Genomic DNA, 20,357 nt, shown 5'->3' with positions numbered 1-20,357 from the left:
CTCACTGTCTAAGTTAGGTGGGAGAGTCTCATAACTTAAGTACCACATTAAGTTTGTTATGCTACCTCTCCAAATACCCTCAAATCAATAATCTCTTTGGCCCTAAGTCCCTAACCACTCTGCTTTCTTAAACGTATTAGGAATTTAGGGTAGAGATTTCACATGTATCCAAAAAATGGAAGTGTAGCTCAAAAACTTTCTTTTAACAAAATCATGGAAAGCCAGAATTATACTATTTTTCAACTACCTAAATTTCCAGATTCCTTGCTTTTATAGACAACATGAAGATTCTAGATTCTCAAGGCAAAAAGAGCATGTTGCATCATGCTATTGCCCACAAAATGAACCTAAATCATGCTGATACATACAAAGCAGGATATAAGTTAGAGAACATAAATAAATTTCTAGAAAGATGTAGCCTATAAAGAATGGTTAAGTATACATTTTTTTGGTTTTTAATCAGTTCTCACTATGCAGAAGTGCCAGGCATGTCATCATGGGGATCAATTAGTTCTAGAGGCTGTGGCCTCTGCTTCTGAATAGGAGCAGGCTTGGATGGCCTGTTAGGACAAACTTTATCAACTTTATCTGGTTCAACATCAAACTGCAAAATGCAACATATTCAAGTGGGTTATTACACCTAAGAACCAATCTTTAAATTTAGGCCTCAGAAATCAGAAATATGAAGACTTTTGCAAAATCTTGACATTCAATGAAAAAGCCACTATATGATCACAACAGAGTTGTAATACTTGCAACATGATTAACTCTGATAAATTGGCCATTTAACAGGAACAGCTTAATACATGAGAACTTACTTGAAAGAAACATTTTTTTTGATGATATATTGAACAGACTAAACATATTTCCAAGATATAATTGCTCCTTTCATTCTCTCTTACAGACAAACACTATAGCAAAAGATTGTGAATGGAGGGAGCTGGGTGTGCATATAATAATTTAGCAAATGTTAGGTATAAGTCAAACTGACCTTAAAACCGCAGCCAGATACACAAGCATTGAAACATTCCTGCACAGGAAAGGATTAGACATCGTCGATTTGAAAACTTGGTTATTCCATAATTAATCAAAAACCTTCAACAATCCATGAACACTGAGAAAGTTTCGAGGGGAGAGAGAGGAATCTGACTGAGATCAGATGTCAGTATTTATACAGGGGTCTAGAATTGTCTAAAATCTAAGTTATCAGTTCTGTCACTAACCTATCTAGCTGAATATAACAGACTCTCATTCTAGAATGCACGAATTGAAAGAAGTTCATGTTGATTTCATACTTTTTAGATGAGTAGTGGAGATGTAGGACCGTAAACCTGGTAAACTGGTCTTTTTTATTTGGAATACTGACCCTCTCAAGGCCAACCATGGTTACGAGTAGTAGTTGGGGTCCTTGGGCACTGGGAGAGTTCTAGGTCTCTCGAATACCTAGAGAATTCAGTGTAATTCTTAGTGATTCCTACCTATAATATTCAGATTCTTACTATTGTAATCCAGTTTCTATCAGTTTGGAACAAGTATGCTTGTTACCAAGAAAGGAAAACCCATGAACAAATGCATAAGGAGAAAGATGACAGATCTGGAACTAGAAAATGGTTGTTACCAATACCAATCAAACAGATGCAAAGCAAAAAATGACAGATCTGGTTCGGTTGGTTGTGTTATTCCCAAATCCCAATCCATTTTGCGGCCGCACTTAAACTCCTAGGACAACTTCTGGAAATGTGTTCACCACACAATTCAACACTGTCACCATTGTCTTCCAACACCACCCAGTAACCAGTCCGGTGTTCTTTATTTTATTTTCACAAAAGAATGACCACTTTTGTTTGTTTTAAGCTACACTTTTAAATTGTTTTTGTCATGTTGAGATGATATTACGACCTTCAATCACGTAAAGCTGCTTTGCAGAATGTGATTGGAACCCTGAGTAAGTTCTGGTCTTCTTTGGAGTGGATGAAGAATGGGCTTGATGAATAGTAGTTGTAATCCACCAATGTTGACAAATTGGAAGGCAATTAGAGATTGAGGAAGACAACCATATTACCAGAGAGAATTTGGAGAGTGGAGAGAGAATAGTTAACTGAATGAACCTAATTGATTACAAGAGCTGAGTGAGATTATATAAAAGAACTTGTCCTCACCAATAAACAACTCACAAATAAGTTATAACTAACTACAGAATGCTGGAAATTATCCAAATTCCCCTGATCAATGTTATGGCATAAGAGACAATACAGACATCACCATCCACATGTCCCAATATGTCCACCACACCAGTTCATGCTCTCACCACTGTCTTCACAGACCCTCACCTCGAGTAACTTACACAATGAGCGGAACTAGGCAGCTACGGCGACAACAACAACAACAACAACAGGTGGGTCGCCAACAATTCTGATAGGCTCCACTTCGATCTAGTCAGCGGAGGAGAACCCAGGATACACACGGCCACAATCAAGCAATTGACAACGACATTAGAATGGGCGGAAAGGAGATTGGGTTGTGGTAATGCCTTAACTTGTTTGGCAAATGAAGAAAGATAACAATGTGAATAGAATGCTTGAGACCCTAATCATCCATATAATAGAATCGAACTCGTAAAACATAACAAAACCTAATCACTATATAATGTAACTAACAATGGCATTAAGAAGCTACAATTGAATGATTATGAACCTGAGAATAAGCAGCAGAACCAGGAGAACGATCAATATAAGAACTCCATTGCTGGTCCTTAAGTACAGGATCCTTATAACATATTTGATCGCATTCATCCAAGCCTATATATAAATAAATAAATAAAAAGTTAAATTAAATTGGGAAGAAAACATAGAAATAAAGTGAATAAATAACAAAGAAGAGACATTGTTGCCATGAATCTTCATCGGAGTTGCAACCCTTCTTGCAGAATACTCTCCCTGAAACAAATGAATTGAATTGAATAGAATAATAATGAATGAATAGAATAGTAATGATTAATGAATAAGAAATGGATATGAAGTTACAAGGGATTTGAGTAAGTGCAGCATATTTTTGGGTGCATTGTTTTCCACACCTACTACCCCATATCCCACCTTCCATTCTTTCTCTCTCTTCTTCTCTCTCTCTCTCTAATTGTTATAAACTATCAAGATCCATTCCAACAAAAAAGGAACAAAATTGGAATGGAAAATGGAGAATGATGGGTTTGATTTCCATATGCAAAATTCAAACTACAATCATCAGAAAAACTTATTAAAGTTTTTTATATTATATCATTCATTGTTTATCTATACTATATATATATATATATATATATATAAAAGCTAAAACATGGTGTAATCACTGACATAATTTATATATTCTTATTTTGCACTTCACATTATTTAATTTTTACAAAAAAAATCATGTAATCCTAATTAATCATCACTAACATATTAATTAACCACACTCTTTACCTTAAACTATACATTATCATACACACAAAAAAAATTATAATATAAAATATACTGAAAAAATATATTGTAATTATAAAAAGTGAAATATATAATATCACACAATATTGTTCGGCAGGCACGAAATGCCTATTAACACAAGTTCTTAATAATTGTTAATCTTAAATAAATAATATATGATAAACCAAAAGTGTATAAATTTTTAACTCTCGGCTTATAAATATTACATTATAAATATATACCACATAAAGCAACTGCATATTCATATTTAAAAAATTTCTTGAAGTACATAATAGAAAAATTAGCATGTAGTAATCAAAACTTTTATATAAATCAATCAATTTAACAATTCTTAATATTTGTCTACCTGAAGGATTCTTACATGGTTTAATCATCTCCTCAAACAGAGGTGCCACAATTTATTACTATTCACTTTGATTTAATCATCTGCACCATCAATATAATATATTATTTTTGTAAAATAAAATTAAAATGAAAAGTATTATATTTTATTTGTTGGTAAACTGTGATTAGCATGAGGTAGAGAGATTAAAGAATGGGAAGGGAAAACATCAAAACTATGAAATATATCTGTGAAATGAATTTGAAGTTTTTCATTTTTTCCATATCTCTCCAAAACTTAATCAATAAACATAAACAGACCATTAGAGTTAGTTTGAGAGTTTGATTTTGGAGGGGAATGAAGGGAAATAGGAGGATTGAGAGCCATAAAATATACTTGTGAGATGATTTTCAAGCCTTCCATTTTCCTTATTTTATTTATAAAATCTAACTCCCGAACAAATACTTAGAGTTCCTATTGTTTATCATGATCCTTAGCTACATAATTTTCCTTATAACTTCTTTTTGGATGAAGATTAATAAAACATTAATTTTGTTCCTCAGAATAAAATATGTTATTTTGATCTCTAACTTTGTATATTGTTAATTAATTTGATGATTAACACAAAATTATAAGAACCTCACCTGGATAGATATGTACCCAAAAAATTGAAATTTGGTAAAGTTAAAAACCAAATTAATGTTTTTAATCTCAAAGACATAATTCAAATACTACCAATCTCATATGCCAAATGGATGAGGTCTTTTCTCTTGTTCCTTCACTCAAAACAAAAGCTGTAGGAAAAAGTATTTCACTTTTAGTTGTATGAAATAAATTATTGAAATGTTATATATCGTTTGTGGAAGACATGTTAAAATTCTCACAAAACTATAATGTTGTTTGTCTTTTAATCTATTTTAGTAAGTTTAAATTTTGAAAACAGTTTTTTAAAGCTATATATTATTGAGAATTAAGTCTCATATTATATACCTTATTCTTCTTAGTGTTGTTGGATTAATTTTCTTATTTTTAATTAATTTTTTGAGATAACATCTTAACCTTATAACATGGCTAATATGTTCTTTAGTCATATGCCAAATGTAATCATTTATCTAGTCTAACAGAGTTGATATAGTAAGAACATGCAGAAAATTATGTTTTATATCGTCCAACTCGTTATCTTAGACATAGGTTAAATATTTCTTGCTCTCATTTCTATCTAGTTTTGAGATTAACTTACAATATATAAATGAGACTTGTTCAATAAATGGGTACTTTATTTAGGACTGAAAATAGGCCGTATTGAGGCGATAAGGATTTGCTTAGAACTTTATCAGTTTGGTTCAGTTCGATAAGAATTTGCTTAGCTCGAAATTGGATTCAAGATCGATACGAGTTATTTTTTTAGCTGGAGTTTGACTCGGTTAAAGTTTGTGAACTGTTTAACTTAATTTGAATTGATTTATTTAGACAATTTAAATAATAATTTTTTTTAAGAAAACTGCAAAAGTTTGTATATATATATAAATATAATGTTGTTTATTTATATAATAAGAATAAATATAAAAAGTAGTAAGAATAAATATAAAAAGTAATACATAATAAAATTACTACATATATAAATATATTGAACCAACTCATTAATTTAATTAATCGAATTGTATCTAGCTCAAATTCGGTTTGTTTATTTAACAAGCTGAAATTTTAGTTCATGTTTGACTCATTTAATTTATGAATCAAATTTATCGAACTAAATAGTAAGTGAAGTTTCGAATAAATACCAAGTTGGTTCAATTTATTCTTACCTCTACCTTTATTCATATATCATGTGTGGGGGTAGAAAACCATGATAACTTTGGGACCACCTTTGCATGTAACTTATAGTTTTACCTTGTTTACACATTATACACGTATAACCTTGGGATCCTAAACCTTCCCTCAGAGGTTGCCACATGCTTGATATGCAAAATGCAACTATTTGTCTATACTTGACCTTGTCATTTGAAAAATATTCTCAAGTTTGAACCACTTTGAGCATAACACAAACTGAAGAAGCAGCATTGAACTTAGAAAACTAATATCAGCAAAAATGTTGGCAGTGTTTGCAAAAGCTATTGCAAAACCACCTGAAGAATTGAGTTTTCCCATATTGGGTTCCAACAATTCAAAGACCCCAAAAGAAATTTTGAACAAGTTTCAATCTTTATGGCCTAATGATTCTGCTATTTACAATCTTCCTCATGGGAATTTTATGGCTTTGTCTCATCATGATGAAAGTCCAATACACCCAAGGTAGATATTATATCATATATCAAAACCTTATTTATTTTACTTATTTGTTTTCATTTCTCATGTATATGTTGTGTAGAAACATAGGTTGTGAAGTTGTTTTGTAGAATATAAATGTATTATGCATCTAATAGTACTGAAACGATTAAAGTTCTTAGGCTATGTTTGGTTCACATTTGGAAACAATTTTAGTACAAGATCATTAAATAATCTTAACAGTTGTAGAAATCTGAACTTAAATTTGCTTACCCAGAATCAGTTTCAACTGAAAATCATGGGTTTTTGTCAAAATTGTGACTTTATGTGTGCTTATAAAAGCAGAGAAGTTAATACTCGAATTTAAAATTTGAAACTTTAATACCCTTGGCTCAGGATTCAAGTGCTTTCAAATGGTTGGTTGTCTAGTTTTGTTTTAATTCATGGTAATGACACCATGTTCTTGCAACTAATTTTTAATGTTGTTGTGAATATATTACAGGTCTATTGTTGTTTTGGATGATATCTTCTGCATTTTTGTGGGAAGTCTAGAAAACACTGCTGAACTTAGGCATTACTATGGCCTCCCAAGACAAGCAACAGAGGCCATGATTGTGGTTGAAGCCTATAAGGTCTTAAGAGATCGAGCCCCATACCCACCTGACCAAGTTGTTAAAGAGCTTCATGGAAAATTCGCATTCATTATCTTCGATGTCAAGACACACACTCTTTTTTTAGCCAGGGTGAGTTATGGTCAAAATAGTTGCTTTGAGTTTTCTATATATATCTTTGCAATTTTGGTTGCAATTATGTTGCACTTATCACATGAAAACATGGTCGCAATTGCAATTAGGGGTGAGCATGGGTAAGAGACACGACCCCTTCCCTTACCAGACACTAAATGTTGCTTGGTTACTTTTTCAAACCCAAACCTAGACCTGAAAGTTAACCCAATTCCAAATGTTGACTGAGTCATATGTAGAATTTGGAGTCGGCCTGTACCTGATTATACCTGATTAAATATAATGCATACCCTTTTATATATATGTATAGATATTTTATTAATCATTTACATATATGCATATGTGATAAAAAATTAGAGAATCAATGATATTTGGGCCAAATAGATGTCATTACTTCTATACACAATTGAATATGCACATGCAAACATGAGGAATGAGTGATCATGTGACGGGGTCGGACTGAGTCAGGTTTGTTCCTTACCCAACCCTAAATATTGACTAGCTCTAACTTTTGAACTCGAACCTAGACCAAATAAGACCCAACCATATTCGGCCCCGACCACGATTGAGTCAAACTGGGTGAGTGGGTAGTATCGGATCCTGCTCACCCCTAATTGCGATTGTGATGTAGTTGCGGAAACTGCCAAAGCAACAATGTTGTTGTTGCAAGTGTGGTTGCAGACTGCAAGTTAGAACTTTGATCCCGCATAAAAGGAAAAACAAATAATCTTTTTTGATCTCTAGTATCTCCATTGAATTTTTGTCTTATTGAACCTTATTGAACCTTATTGCTTAGAAGCTCTACTGTTCTTGGATACGCCATTTGTGTTGGTTTTAATATAGTCAATGCCGATGTTAGGATCGTGAAGGAAGCGTGGAATTTCAGTGGGGAGTGGCATATGATGGATCCTTAGTCTGCGGAGATGACCCTAAAATCATCAGAGAGGGCTGTGGAAAATCTTGTGCACCTTTTCCTCCAGGTTAGTGCATCAAACAACTGAAACTTCATTCTATAACTTCTCTGCTTTGTTTCATCTTTCTCAATTCCAGTAAAATAACTAGCATTTGATTATGCCAACTAAAACTTAACCCGAAAACTTTGTGAAGATTAGTCTATAATATTAGGCAGAATGCTTTATGATTTTCATTTTTCATTTGGCTCTTCAATTGGAATGCAGGGTGCATATTCATCAATGGAAGTGGATTGGCAAGCTTTGATCATCCACTGAACAAGGTTAAAGCTATTGTGCAAGAAGATGATGGTGGAAACATCATGAGTGTTTATTTTCAGGTTGATTTGTTCACAAGGATTCCAAGCATTCCTCGCACCGGAAGTGCAGCAAATTGGGCTGGTCCTGCTGAGGTTAAGGGAGAACAAATGTTTGATATCTGATTTGTTACTGATCAGAAAGTAATAAAGATGATTGCATGCAAACTTGTTTTATAATTCAAATAAAATATCATTGAGATTTGCATTTGGAGCTTCATGTTTAATGAAAGGGAGAAGTGAGCTTTGGTAATTGCCTATTGCCTATTGCATATCTATGTAATAAAATTTAGACATTCCAAAAGTTTTTAATGCAATTGCTTGGTATATATGTATGCTTCAACTATCATGTTAAAAATGTGCATATATATAGGTACATGCTAGTTATAGCACTTAGCATATATAGTGAAATGTAGGAATGTTCCAGCTTCTACATCTTAGACCATAGACATATTTTCCTTATGATACTAATTAAGAACTTTAATCCCCTTTATCAAATTAGTGATGATAAGATAGGGCCATAAAGCTTCATGATGAGGGGTGTCTTTATTTTGGTGGCCATAGATGTTGAATTCAGGTTCCAAATTGATATACATTTCATCACAGTTCACAGATATATATTTGGTGAGTCCCATCACTTAGAACCATATCCATTTGACCCAACACTACTGAACCACAAAGGGTGAACCACACACCTTGTGCACCACCTAAACATGTACATGTGCTCTTAACCTCTTACCACTACCATGGTTCTTCCATTTATCTTTTGCGCATTTATTTGATTGCTTCTGGCAAATGTTGTGAGTGATCATTTTCGTTTCTCTATAACAACCATTGATATCAAAGTCGATTGGTATCCGACCCACATAAAATGTCCTAGAATGTGCAACAATCCATGCATCATTTAATTCTAATTGAATTAAAAATTAAAGTTAATATATATTTAATCCATTTTTTAATTTTATAACTAATAAAAAATGAGTAGCACGGATTCATAATTTGGGAAAGCAAATATAACTTTATTGATATATCATTCTTAATAATTATCGTGGATCATAACCATGTTGGATCCATAATATCAGATTGAGATTCATTTTATTTTAAAAAAAATGTTATTATTAAACTTGATTTAATAATAAAACTTCCAATCATAAATCAAAAAAGATTGCCTCTAGTACATAAACAAAAAAAAATTATATAATCAAAATCACATTTAGCAAATGCTCCCAAAACACACTAAATAGTTTGCATTTTTCTTCTTCCAGAAAAAACATTGATAGAATTGAAATCTTCCTCGTAACTTGTTTGATTTGTACAGAAAAATGTTTTTGAAAAGGAAGGGATAGATAACCTCACTTCTGTGTCCAAATCCAAATCCTACCACTTTTTTATTTTCTTATTTTTTTTATTTTTCTCTCTCCAAAATTCATCATTCAATTTCTATTTTCATTTGTTATATAACAAACAAGACCAACAAATGTAGTGTGTTTCTCTTTGTTTCACTTTTCACCCACTCACACTCTCAGGTATCTTATGTTCTTTATCTTCATTTTCTATTCATTGGGTCGGTCAAAGTTCTCTACTTTATCACTCTATGTTCCTACCAAATCGTGTGATTTAGTTTGTTTTAGTTTATTGCAACATGAGAAACATTATTAGTAGCATGTCAAAGTAAATTAGAAAGAAAAAAATATGGGTTTCTTTTCGTTTTCTTTTTTTGGCTTGGGATTTCATTGGGGGCATGATTGTTTGAATTAGCTTGCGTTTTTTCACCCCATTTGCGTAAAGATTTCATTTTTGCCAATTTTGATTTAGATTGTGTGCTTGGTATTTGATTAATTGGACTACATTGTTATCTTAATCAGGTACGGTTTTATTCCTTTTTCTGTGAAGTGTTTGATTATTATGCTAATTGTAGTTAGTTGTGTTTTTCTGATCACAACTTAAGAGTCTGATTCTTTCTTTTTGTACTACCAAGGGTATCCCTCACCTTTTTAGATAAATAACTAATTCCTTTTGGGGTTCGTGACTGCTCATGCCTTGTTGGTTTACACGACTATACTAACGCCTTGTTGGTTTAAGATTCTGATTCTGAGTTGTTGTCTGTATATATTTAATTTTAAATTATTGTATTAATACGATGATTCAGATATTATTTTTATTTAAGGTTTTATTTGCATAGAAGAAATGGAACAAAGGGGTACTTTCTCATTCATTTGTATTGTCTGGTACTTTGAGTACTTGAATCATTCCTCAATATAAGGCTCTGCTAACTTTGTATAGTGCTCTTTTTCGTTCAGTTCTTCTTATATCAAGTTTAGGCTCAGAGGTTTTACTTTGCCTATTACTATTACAACTCCTCTCTATGTAGTGCTGATGATACTTTCTATAGTTTTTTGCCTTTATTATTTGCATTTTAAGATTGAAAACTACAATCATTGGCTATGATGCATGGTACTCTGAAATGGTTCCCGTTCGGGTACTCACGGGTTCTTGTAGAATACATATATGATAAGTAAGTACATGATATCACTCGAATACAATGCATTAATCCATGAAAAAAACCTCAATATTGTCACTAAGTGATTTGTTTTCCTTTTAAATAAAACAAACTAATATTTCACTTCACTTAAATAAGGTTCCTTCTTTATATATTTTGCCTTGGAATGCATTGTGGAATTATGTTAAAGCTTTTTGTTAAACCATTATAAAATTTATGTTTATCTTATGATCTAATGACTTTATTGTTTACATTTTTGTATCTATGTAATGTATTATGCTGTACTAATACCCTAACTTTTAGAAATTTTCTGTACCCCGTACCAGTACCGAACTAATAACAGCCCGTATCCATGCTACTTACACAATCTGTATAACTTATTACAGACATGTTCTCTAGCATAAATACTTTTGAGTTTCTAGATTGAAAGAAACTTATGTATAATCCTGGGAGTTGATCAATTCCCCTAGATGCATTGAATTAAGAAAAGTGATAAATTTCGATCTTCATTTTATTGCAGTTTCTGTGTCAGTGGTTCAATCATAACTGAGATGGAAGTGTCAAGCCAAACTATAGTCACATGTGATGAAGAAAAGGCATTGAAGTCCCTGCTTGATGCTTTTGGCTCAACATTTTCTCTTGACGAAATAGCAACTGCCTATTGCAAGGCAAGCCGGAATGCGGACTTGGCTGTTGAAATTTTGTACGAGATGCAGGGAAGTTCCTCAACCTCTGAAACACATTCATCTAATGTGCATACCAGGGTTGAAGAGTCTTCAAAGTCAGCTTATGGATCTTCCTTTGAAAATTCCTTCCAAGAAAGAAAAAGCATAAAGTCCAAAGCTCGTCCAGTTTCAGTAGGTACCGTTTCAAGTATGATTGGTAAGGATTATGTCAGATCCAAGCCATCAACAAATGAAACTTATGTTGCACGTAAACCATTGAAGTTGGATGCGAATGCTCTGCCAATGGCTGGAATCTGGCGTGAAAAAACTAAGCCAAATATTGTGAAGCACAATCAGCTTCACCAAGACATGGAAGATTTTTTAGTCAATATGCTTGGAGATGGCTTTCAGCTTGACAGAGATATGATAAGAGAAGTTCTTGGTATATAATAACTCAAACTCTTTGCTCTAGAGACAATATTGAAGTAGTTTTACTCTCTCAGTTGTTGAGGTTTCCTTTATTTATTATTATAATTTACAACCTCCTTTCTATAAATATTACATGGCATTTTGTGATAGAATATAAGTCATGATTCGCCTTATCATTTTCATCGTAGAAAACTCAAATTGTTCCTGGCCCCACTTTTTTATTTAAAAAATACCATAGCCAAGTTTAATTATTGTTATATTTTCTTATAACGCTTGGTTAACCATTTTTTAGAAAATTTCCTGATGTATCACTCAACTGAGAATACTATTATTTTTTTACCAAAAGTAGATCGATTTAATAGCATTGTTCTTAATAGTTTATAACTTTATATTAACATTTTGTTATTCTTTTATTTTTATGGAGAGATATCAAATAGACTTACTCATGGTTTTCATTGATTTGGAGAAGACATATAAGGTGCCTAGAGAGATATTATGAAAAACTCTGGAGAAGAAAAGAGTTCGGATTGCCTATATTTGAGCAATCAAAGATATGTATGATTGGGTCAAGGCCGATTTGAGGATAAAAGATGGGTCAAGACCAGTGTGAGGATAGAAGATGGGGTCTCAAAATATTTCCCTATTGCAATAGGACTACAGGAACAAACAACATTGAGACACTGCCTATTTACATTGGTCTTGGATGTGATTACTAAGTATATCCAAGAACTGGTGGCACAATGCATGCTTTTTGCAAATGATATTGTCCTAGTTGGAGACTTGAGAGAGAAATTAAATGGGAAGTTATAAGTGTGGAGACAAATTTTAAAATCATATGACTTTCGTATAAATCGAAGTAAGACAAAGTATATGGAGTGTGAGTTTAGCAAGAGGCGGACAAACCCTACTGCAGAGACAAAAATTGGAGGTTATATCATATCACAAGTTATTAGATTTAAATATCTTGAGTCAGTAGTCCAACATAATGGGAAATTGAGGGAGATGTAAATCATAGGATTCATGTGGGGTGAATAAAATTACGAAGTTTTTCAGGTGTCATGTGATATAAAGCTTCAAATGTCATATGTAATAGAAAGATATCCATTATTGATTATGTCATGTCTTGTAAATAAAATAGTTGCTAGTTTGATATGGGATATAGCCATATAGGTCTTTAATCAATTTAACACTCGATTAATATATTTGGTGCCATTAAGAGGGTGAGCCTTGATGCAATGGTAGGGTGATTGTCTTGTAACCTAGAGGTTATAAGTTCAAATCCTGGAAAAAACATCTTCGTTTGTGAGGGTAAGGCTGCGTATATCTATCCTTCACAGGCCCCACTAGGTGGAAGCCTTATGTACTGGACCACCTTATGTTCTTGTGCAAATCAATATGGTTTTACTTCGTGTTATCAATTCTTACTTTTGGTTAACGAGAATATTGACTTGAGTATTTGTTAAACAATGAATCTGCTGATGATTAATATGTAGTACTTTCTATTTATTAATTTCATGTTGGAGACAAGTAATACATAAGCTGAACTATATCATGTTATTAGATATGTCTGTAGTTTTTATTAAATGCTGACAAGATTTATTGCAACCATGCAGATTCTTGCGGGTATGACATGGCGAAGGTACTCAAAATTGTTCTATGCTTGCTATCTTGAGCGCCTTCTAATATTTGCTATAATTATCGACTTGGAACCTATGCCTAATAAATATGTTTTGAAATCACCCAGAGCGTGGAGAGACTGCTAGATCCATCAGTTGTGGCTTTAGGCAAAAGGGCAGCTGTTGTCGATGATTCATCTGGGAAGGTTAGAACGAATGCCAAGATAATTTATAGCTGAAGCTCCACAAGAGTCTAGAATTACTTGTGTTGCTTCCATTTTGTCTTTTCGTATACACAGAAATAATTTGCGAGTATTCAAATTCCCTCGCAGTGGGTGCAAGGGTTTGGGATTAAATCCCACTTTCGCCATTGATTGGAGAGTTTTAGGCAATAGAGGATTACTTCCTGTTACGCGTTGTTTGCCATATTCCAGCATTTCTCTTCAACGTTTTCTAGTGATATACGCGAATGATTTCTGTAATAAATTGTTTACAGGGGGCACATGATGGTTTGTAAAGAATATATTTGAGCCTCTACGTTTTTTATTTTATTTTACGAGTGTTGTCTATTGTAGGTTTTTATATTATTGTATTCAATTATTATCAAAGAATGAAATTAGTTGTTGGATTTTTGTTCGGTTGGCGATGATTTTGCATTCTCTTAGGTTTTGACTTTCAACTTTTGTGCCGAATATTATATCTTGATGCCTAAGTTAAAATTCTGATGGCTGTCTATATCCTGGATGTGCTTTTGTTTAAGCTAATATACTTTTGCAGTTTACAGATATGAAAGCACAATCTGAACTAGCTTCTTCATCTGAAAGAAAGGCTCTGAATTCAAACTATCTCAGAGGGTATGTTTTTCTTTCCATATATTTATTTTCCTTTTTAGTTCTTTCCATTTTCATTGTCTGTCATCACCCTGGTTACTTTTAAAGGTGGTGGTTTTACGTAATATTTTGATTTAACTGGCCTTGTACCCTATTCCTAATGAGATAATCAACTCATCTCCGTGCCCACATTTTGAGTAATATTTCTCGTTTTCATACAGTGATGGAAACACAGATTCAAATAAGGGAGTGGAATTACATCAGAAACAGAAACAGAGAGATGACCTTCAGAAAGAAGTCATGACTGCTTTGTTTAATTCTCGTGATCCTCTCGAGGAGTCTCCTAAAAGAATTGTAAAGGATGTGAATAAGAATTCTCGATATGGAATCGTGTTTGAACCTCCTGCAGACTCCATGGACGAATATAAGATTGACATGAACTTCTCACAACAACAAAATGTAGATGGTACATTCCTAAATCTAATTCTCAATCTTTGTAATCCTTTTTTTTATTCTGGAAATATTGATTTTAAAATATATCTGGTAAGTGATTATAGATCGCGTGAATTTTAGAAAATATATTTTATATAACCTATTACTTAGGATTTACTGAATGATGCACAACAATATTTAAGTCCTTAGTTAGATTCCATAATTTGCATGCGCCTCCTAAGCATGAGTAGGATTATTGCCAGGTACAACTTGTCGATTCATATGCCGCTGCACCCCACTGATGGGCCAAGAATTAAGTATTGGGATTTATGATGTTTTAATTTGAAACTCTGCTTGATACATTCCTAGTTGCGAAGTTCATTAACAACTTAACTTTTCTTATATGGAATTTTATTTTCTCTATTTTTGAAGTTCATTTTACTTTGAATAGCAGAAGCAGAAGACGAGGAAGACTACCAGAAAGTGCGTAAAGCTGTGAAGGAGTACCGAGTGACAATGAATGAATATTATAAAGCAGTATGATACATTTTCTTTTTTTCTTGCTTCCGGGAGTTATATTTGTGTCACTTGGCAGAATAACTTGGCCTTTTGGGGGCTTTGCTTTGGAACTTGTAATGTGCATTGATGGATCATTTGTCACTTCAGGCTGTTGAAGCATTTGCAAAGGGAGATCAAATCAAAGCAGAAAAACTTTTTGAGCAGGTATGGTTTTTATAGAACCGTGCTTGGCAATAAGCAGAAAAATCATCTTGCATTAAGTTCTTTTTTACCAACATTCTTTTTTCCTGAGCATCTAGGATTAGTTGCCATTATCTCAGTCAGCACATGTTTCAAATCAGAAAACTCGAAAAAGTAACCTCATTTGGTTATGTTGATGTATTGATATTGTGAGTTCCAACTATTACATTTCTCAAAGACAATATAACCTAGTTACTCAAACTTCACTGGTGTGTATGCTATGATGATGCCAGGGGCATTTTTTTGAAAGGAAGGCTCATGAAGCTGATGAAGAATCTAGCAGGATGATTCTTCAAACAAGGTTAATATCCTCTGCTCTAAAATTTGCATTGCTTCTTCATACTTTTTTCTTATACTTTGTTATTGCATGGAAAATTTGTATGATAGGTATAATATCTCCTTTATTATATTTATCTGCAGGAATTCAGAATCACAAGAAATGTTGCTTGACTTGCATGACTTCGGTACAAAAGAGGCTATACGTCTATTGAAGCGTCATCTTTCTTCGCTTTCCGGAATTCCATGTGAGTTACTGCATTGAACTACCAAGCTTGTCTAAGTTATTCTTCATTTGTTCCTTTCGGTTTGTTAATTTTAACATTCCGTTATCTCCATCAGCATTTGAGTACCTCAAGGTTGTCCTTGATGCAAACGGCGAAGATAGCTCGAAAGGGTCTCGCAGACGATTGGTAAGATAAGATTGATTGGTTTTTACTAAAGTTTAGTTTTAGAAGGTTGTTCTAATTTGTGTGCTTTATTTGTGACATTGGTTGGTGATTATGGACAGGTACTAAAACTATTAGAGAAGGAATCTATAAAGTGGGTTGAAGGAGAAATTGCTGGAACAATATTGATCCCTTTGGCTAGCATAGACAGAAAAAGTTTGAGTTTTGTGTAAACATAGCATTCCTATTGAATCAAAAAACAAAGGTGGTTTCTTATACCAAGGTCATGATTAGTTGAAAAGATGCATCCAATGTTTAATGTGCAAGCAAATTGATTACTTATGAAAAAATGAGTATTTAGTTGTAACATTTTTTGGTATGTATAAGGTCCCAAATCATTAATAATACAGTGTTTTTGTCTTTGCAAGATGCATGCAATTTGGAAATGTTGAGGTGCATGATGTAATGGAATATGTAGAATTTTTCATGTGTTGTTATTGATACAAAATGACTATGCTTATTTGGTTCTATTGATTTGTTAGTGATTTATAAGGTGATACTAAAATTGACCTCACCAGATAAATCAATGAGTTTTTCTAATGTGAGCTGACATTTGATCCGTTGGATTTAAGAAAATGAATTATTGAAATTGAGTGTAAATAGATATCTCCTCTTATTATACTAATGTATCTTTAAGTAAATTATATAAACCTTAAATGGTAGGTAACATTTTTTTTTTTTTAAGATTACAATTTTATCCTCTTAGCTCTTATAGAAATTTGATAAATGTTTCTCATTAATGAACAAATGATAATAAGAGAAAAAATAATAATGAAGAAAATAGGGAGAGGTCTACTTCCTCACTAAGTTTAAAATTTTTAAACTTACTCTTAAATCATGTCTGTTTTATTTTCTCGAAGTTCCACTATGATCAATTTTGTATAAAGTATCAACTTACAAATTCAATTATTCGATAGGAAAAATGATAAATGTATATTAAAAAGCAACAATTGTTAATATACTTTGTGTCAGATTTTTGCTTTTATAATACAAATTGGAATCACAATGTTTTTATGAGTTCAGTTAGATTGCAATCACAATGTTTTTATCAATTGGGAAGGATAAACTAAAACCTAAATAAATAGGAATATAATGTATTAAAGAACACACAAGGGTTGCTGTGGTGTAGTGGTTATCACGTCAGTCTTACACACTGCAGGTCCCCAGTTCGATCCTGGGCAGCAACAACTTCCATCTTTTATGTGTTTTCTTAATGTTTCCTCTACATTCCAATAAGAGATTCTTCATCGTGATAATAGATACACGTAGTTTTATCTTTGCAAGCGGAGATACTATTTCCAGAATTTGAACCCATAATCACTAAGCAACAATATTACCATTACACCAACATGATAAAACAGAAGTATTATCCATACAGAACTCTAAATATATCCGGTCCATCTTTAACTAAGAAAATTTGTGTCATAAAATTGCATTCCATAAAGTAAGGTAAGCCAATAAGGTATAACAACTCTTGACATTATGCAAAACTGAACTCTAATATTTAGGTACCAAATGCATAAGAATATAAATTCTATAGCCTGACATAACTCATTCAGCCTGTCAGTTCTTAAAACCTTGCATTCATGCTTCTTTACAAAGTATAAAACAAGGACAGAATATTAATAATCTCAACTACTTTCTCAGAAGACAATAAGACACAGAAGAAACCAGCAAAAAACAAAAATCGAAATTCTGTTTAGCGATTTGTCTGCCAGCATCTCTCGCCTTCTTAATCTAGTGCTATTGCTTCCCATCAACTGATAAGAATTCGGGTAGGCGTTAGAATTTTCTGAGTTGCCAAACACTCTAGCAAAAAGCATCTCTCCAAACATGCCAACCACAGGGTTTTGGTATTGGTATCCCGGATTGAGCATTTGAGACGTGGCAGCTTCTTCGTAGTGACCTTGATAAGGATTACGGTACGGATGCTGTTGAGCACTTTGAGATGATGCTGCCAAAAGAGCTCGAGAAACGGAAGCAGAAGGTCTAGGTGGTACAAAAATATCACAAGTGGATGATTTTTCGTCACGGTGACTTTGAATAGAGGCCTGGCCTCGGCCATAGAGCGGAACGACTGTTGTATGGGATATATCAGCCTTGCAGACAGGGCATTGTGGGTGCTCATCTGGTGCAAGAGAATTACTTTGGACATGAAGCCACTGGTAGATGCAAGGCCAGCAGTAAAGGTGGCCACAGAGAGTGACTATTGGTTCGTAAGCAAAGTCTAAGCAAATGTTGCAATCGAAACAACCATTGTAATTTTCTGTTTCGGTCGCAGCATTGGGAATGCTTTTGCTTTTACATTCCTGGGAAAAGTAGTTCTCAAATGCCATGAGTCAAGGAACCTTCTTCACAAGTTTGGTCGCTAGCGCTTCCTTTAGTCCTGGATATATAAGACATGAAAACAGCTTTAAAAAACTTGGGTGCCGTAAGTTCATATACACAGTGAAGCAGAATTGTAATTAACAATAGTAGATGAGAATATTAATGAATTGAATTTCACCAAATTGGAAAAACGAGGAGATCGCCTTTGCTAGCCAAATACACTCATATATCAATGCTCATCTTCAAGTTTCTTATAAAGTACTATCATAAACAACACGATAATGTATGCAAACAGCTTACGATTCCAACTTCCGAGTCTAAGAAGCAGAAAGCCAACTAACTTGAATGAAATTTTTTTAGCGCAAACATTTATCATGCATCATTTCTGCCGAAGAGTTGAACAAATATGCCCAAATATCCAGTTTGAAATAACTCTATGCTTCTTATGGTCCATGGTATCTTTCTTTTTAAGAGGTTGGAGCAGGCTGTGAAAGTTTCAAATAACATAAAGAAGCTCACACTAGTTCAAAATCTATAAAACATGGCAGCATAATTAATTGGTTGAAGTCTATAACTAAGAAACAGATTGACCTTTATATCACCCTCTCACACACACAATAGCTTTTTCTACAAGTTTGGTCACAAAAAGTGGGCATTGGAAAGATATCTCTAGAACTGCCATAAGATTATAGACCCTTATCTAGAAGAATGTATAGAACAAGCAACAAAAGTAAGTAATGCCACTCCTATAAGCTCTTTTTAGCTTATTTCAACAAGCTAATAAAAAAAGCTTATGAAAATAAGTTATTTTAGTTTATATAGAAAAAAAGCTTTTTGAATAAGCAACTACAAATGTCAAGAATGGTTGATTTTCAGATGAATGATGGGGTGAGTCCAAATAGCACTATTAATAGATAAAGAAGAACATAGAAAGCAAAAACAATAAAAACATGATGATGGTGATGATAAAGAAACAAACATATAAAATGGAATGAAATATACCAAAAAGGAAATAACAAGAAGGAAGAGACATACCCAGATAAAAAAGGGAACAACTTTGGGTTTGGGTTAGAGAGAAAAATATAGAATAAACGAAACGAGTAACAATGGCTGAAAGTGAAAGTACAAAGGTAGAAGATGAGATAAGTTAGAATAAATATAAAGTGAGTACGATAATACGTAGACCGTAGATTGTATATCGTATATCATAGATCGTATATACTTTTTCTCTAATTCGTGTGGGTCCCAAACCAAAATTCCATCTCACAGAATCATTTGGCTTTGAAAATGTGAAGTTGAACTTGAGTCGAAAAGTTAGATGAATGTACCAGCGAGTATGAGTATGGTAGATAAGATTAACATATACGTGAAATAAAAGTCATTAGTGATCATGATAAATTTTAGTCGGGTAATATTTTTCTTACCAAATCTTAAATATTGATAAAGTTTAATTATTAAACTCGACTCTATATGCAATATGAAGTCAAACTTGATTAGCAGATAGATAGATAGAGTAAGAATGTGTTCTCCCCTAATTGAATGACTGAAAATAAATTGCTAGTGAAGATAGAGGCTAAAAGTATAATTGCTTAAGATTAAAAAATATGTGATTTTGTGGTCGATTAATAATTAATTGATATGTATGCTACTTATTTTTCTTTACTAAAGATGTTAGAATATCTCTAACTACAAACAATATATTCATTCTAATTTGAATCTTACATATTATTTTATAATTTATTATATCTTTTTATGAAATAAGAATAACATTTTTTTTTCCACAACCTACCTCATCATTAACCAAACATCTACTTTTTTATTCTCTCTCTTATTATTTCACTCTTTTGCCTTTAAAATAAAGATGTACCATCATCACAAATAGTGAAGAAACCAAAAGCCAAAATCAAATGTTGCTACACATTCATGAATTATGCTACAAATAGTGAACTTGCTTTATACAAGGTTACTTGTATATAAAAAGTTGTGCACATTATTCATGCGAC

At 32.9% G+C, this 20,357-nt stretch overlaps 4 protein-coding genes and 1 non-coding gene across 8 annotated transcripts; 3 read left to right on the top strand and 2 right to left on the bottom strand.

The window, feature by feature from the left end:
• On the bottom strand, positions 446–3,152 carry LOC109334155. Its single transcript, XM_019569744.1, has 5 exons — positions 3,024–3,152; positions 2,883–2,936; positions 2,695–2,798; positions 992–1,030; positions 446–604 (listed from the first exon to the last, which is right to left on the bottom strand). The coding sequence occupies exons 1-5, from the start codon at positions 3,097–3,099 to the stop codon at positions 470–472; spliced, it is 408 nt and encodes a 135-aa protein (XP_019425289.1). The 5' UTR covers positions 3,100–3,152; the 3' UTR covers positions 446–469.
• Positions 5,788–8,280, top strand: LOC109334154 (stem-specific protein TSJT1-like). Its single transcript, XM_019569742.1, has 4 exons — positions 5,788–6,087; positions 6,563–6,803; positions 7,663–7,783; positions 7,982–8,280. The coding sequence occupies exons 1-4, from the start codon at positions 5,885–5,887 to the stop codon at positions 8,194–8,196; spliced, it is 780 nt and encodes a 259-aa protein (XP_019425287.1). The 5' UTR covers positions 5,788–5,884; the 3' UTR covers positions 8,197–8,280.
• Positions 9,479–16,393, top strand: LOC109334732 (putative nuclear RNA export factor SDE5). 4 transcript variants are annotated; one of them, XM_019570645.1, is made up of 12 exons: positions 9,479–9,596; positions 11,091–11,677; positions 13,278–13,303; positions 13,409–13,486; positions 14,058–14,134; positions 14,332–14,576; positions 14,994–15,079; positions 15,209–15,265; positions 15,535–15,602; positions 15,722–15,825; positions 15,920–15,990; positions 16,089–16,393. In XM_019570645.1, the coding sequence occupies exons 2-12, from the start codon at positions 11,122–11,124 to the stop codon at positions 16,197–16,199; spliced, it is 1,479 nt and encodes a 492-aa protein (XP_019426190.1). In that variant the 5' UTR covers positions 9,479–9,596; positions 11,091–11,121; the 3' UTR covers positions 16,200–16,393. The 4 variants fall into 4 exon arrangements, with proteins under 4 accessions (XP_019426190.1, XP_019426187.1, XP_019426188.1 ...); XM_019570642.1 differs by having other exon boundaries at positions 9,483–9,680; XM_019570643.1 differs by having other exon boundaries at positions 9,485–9,680; positions 14,997–15,079.
• Positions 17,141–17,213, top strand: TRNAV-UAC. The gene has a single exon. It is a non-coding gene; the product is annotated as a tRNA-Val (tRNA).
• LOC109333857 (E3 ubiquitin-protein ligase RMA1H1-like) lies at positions 17,476–19,524 on the bottom strand. Its single transcript, XM_019569438.1, has 2 exons — positions 19,390–19,524; positions 17,476–18,412 (listed from the first exon to the last, which is right to left on the bottom strand). The coding sequence occupies exon 2, from the start codon at positions 18,360–18,362 to the stop codon at positions 17,670–17,672; it is 693 nt and encodes a 230-aa protein (XP_019424983.1). The 5' UTR covers positions 18,363–18,412; positions 19,390–19,524; the 3' UTR covers positions 17,476–17,669.

The sequence above is a fragment of the Lupinus angustifolius genome, chromosome LG19 (genome assembly GCF_001865875.1).
Source record: "Lupinus angustifolius cultivar Tanjil chromosome LG19, LupAngTanjil_v1.0, whole genome shotgun sequence".
NCBI lineage: Eukaryota > Viridiplantae > Streptophyta > Magnoliopsida > Fabales > Fabaceae > Lupinus > Lupinus angustifolius.
This window is presented reverse-complemented; position numbering and strand designations above follow the sequence as displayed.

What these genes read in the sequence shown, in the direction of transcription:
- LOC109334155 (XM_019569744.1), bottom strand. Translation starts at nt 3,099, where the DNA reads ATGGAAGGTGGGATATGGGGTAGTAGGTGTGGAAAACAATGCACCCAA. An exon ending in TGAAGATTCATGGCAACAAT is followed by an intron (nt 2,799 to 2,882) that starts GTCTCTTCTTTG and finishes ATTTATATATAG; the next exon opens with GCTTGGATGAATGCGATCAA. An exon ending in GTTCTGCTGCTTATTCTCAG is followed by an intron (nt 1,031 to 2,694) that starts GTTCATAATCAT and finishes TTTCCTGTGCAG; the next exon opens with GAATGTTTCAATGCTTGTGT.
- LOC109334154 (XM_019569742.1), top strand. Translation starts at nt 5,885, where the DNA reads ATGTTGGCAGTGTTTGCAAAAGCTATTGCAAAACCACCTGAAGAATTG. An exon ending in GAAAGTCCAATACACCCAAG is followed by an intron (nt 6,088 to 6,562) that starts GTAGATATTATA and finishes AATATATTACAG; the next exon opens with GTCTATTGTTGTTTTGGATG. An exon ending in TTGTGCACCTTTTCCTCCAG is followed by an intron (nt 7,784 to 7,981) that starts GTTAGTGCATCA and finishes ATTGGAATGCAG; the next exon opens with GGTGCATATTCATCAATGGA.
- LOC109334732 (XM_019570642.1), top strand. Translation starts at nt 9,604, where the DNA reads ATGTTCTTTATCTTCATTTTCTATTCATTGGGTCGGTCAAAGTTCTCT. An exon ending in CAGAAAAACTTTTTGAGCAG is followed by an intron (nt 15,266 to 15,534) that starts GTATGGTTTTTA and finishes TGATGATGCCAG; the next exon opens with GGGCATTTTTTTGAAAGGAA. An exon ending in AAGGGTCTCGCAGACGATTG is followed by an intron (nt 15,991 to 16,088) that starts GTAAGATAAGAT and finishes GATTATGGACAG; the next exon opens with GTACTAAAACTATTAGAGAA.
- LOC109333857 (XM_019569438.1), bottom strand. Translation starts at nt 18,362, where the DNA reads ATGGCATTTGAGAACTACTTTTCCCAGGAATGTAAAAGCAAAAGCATT.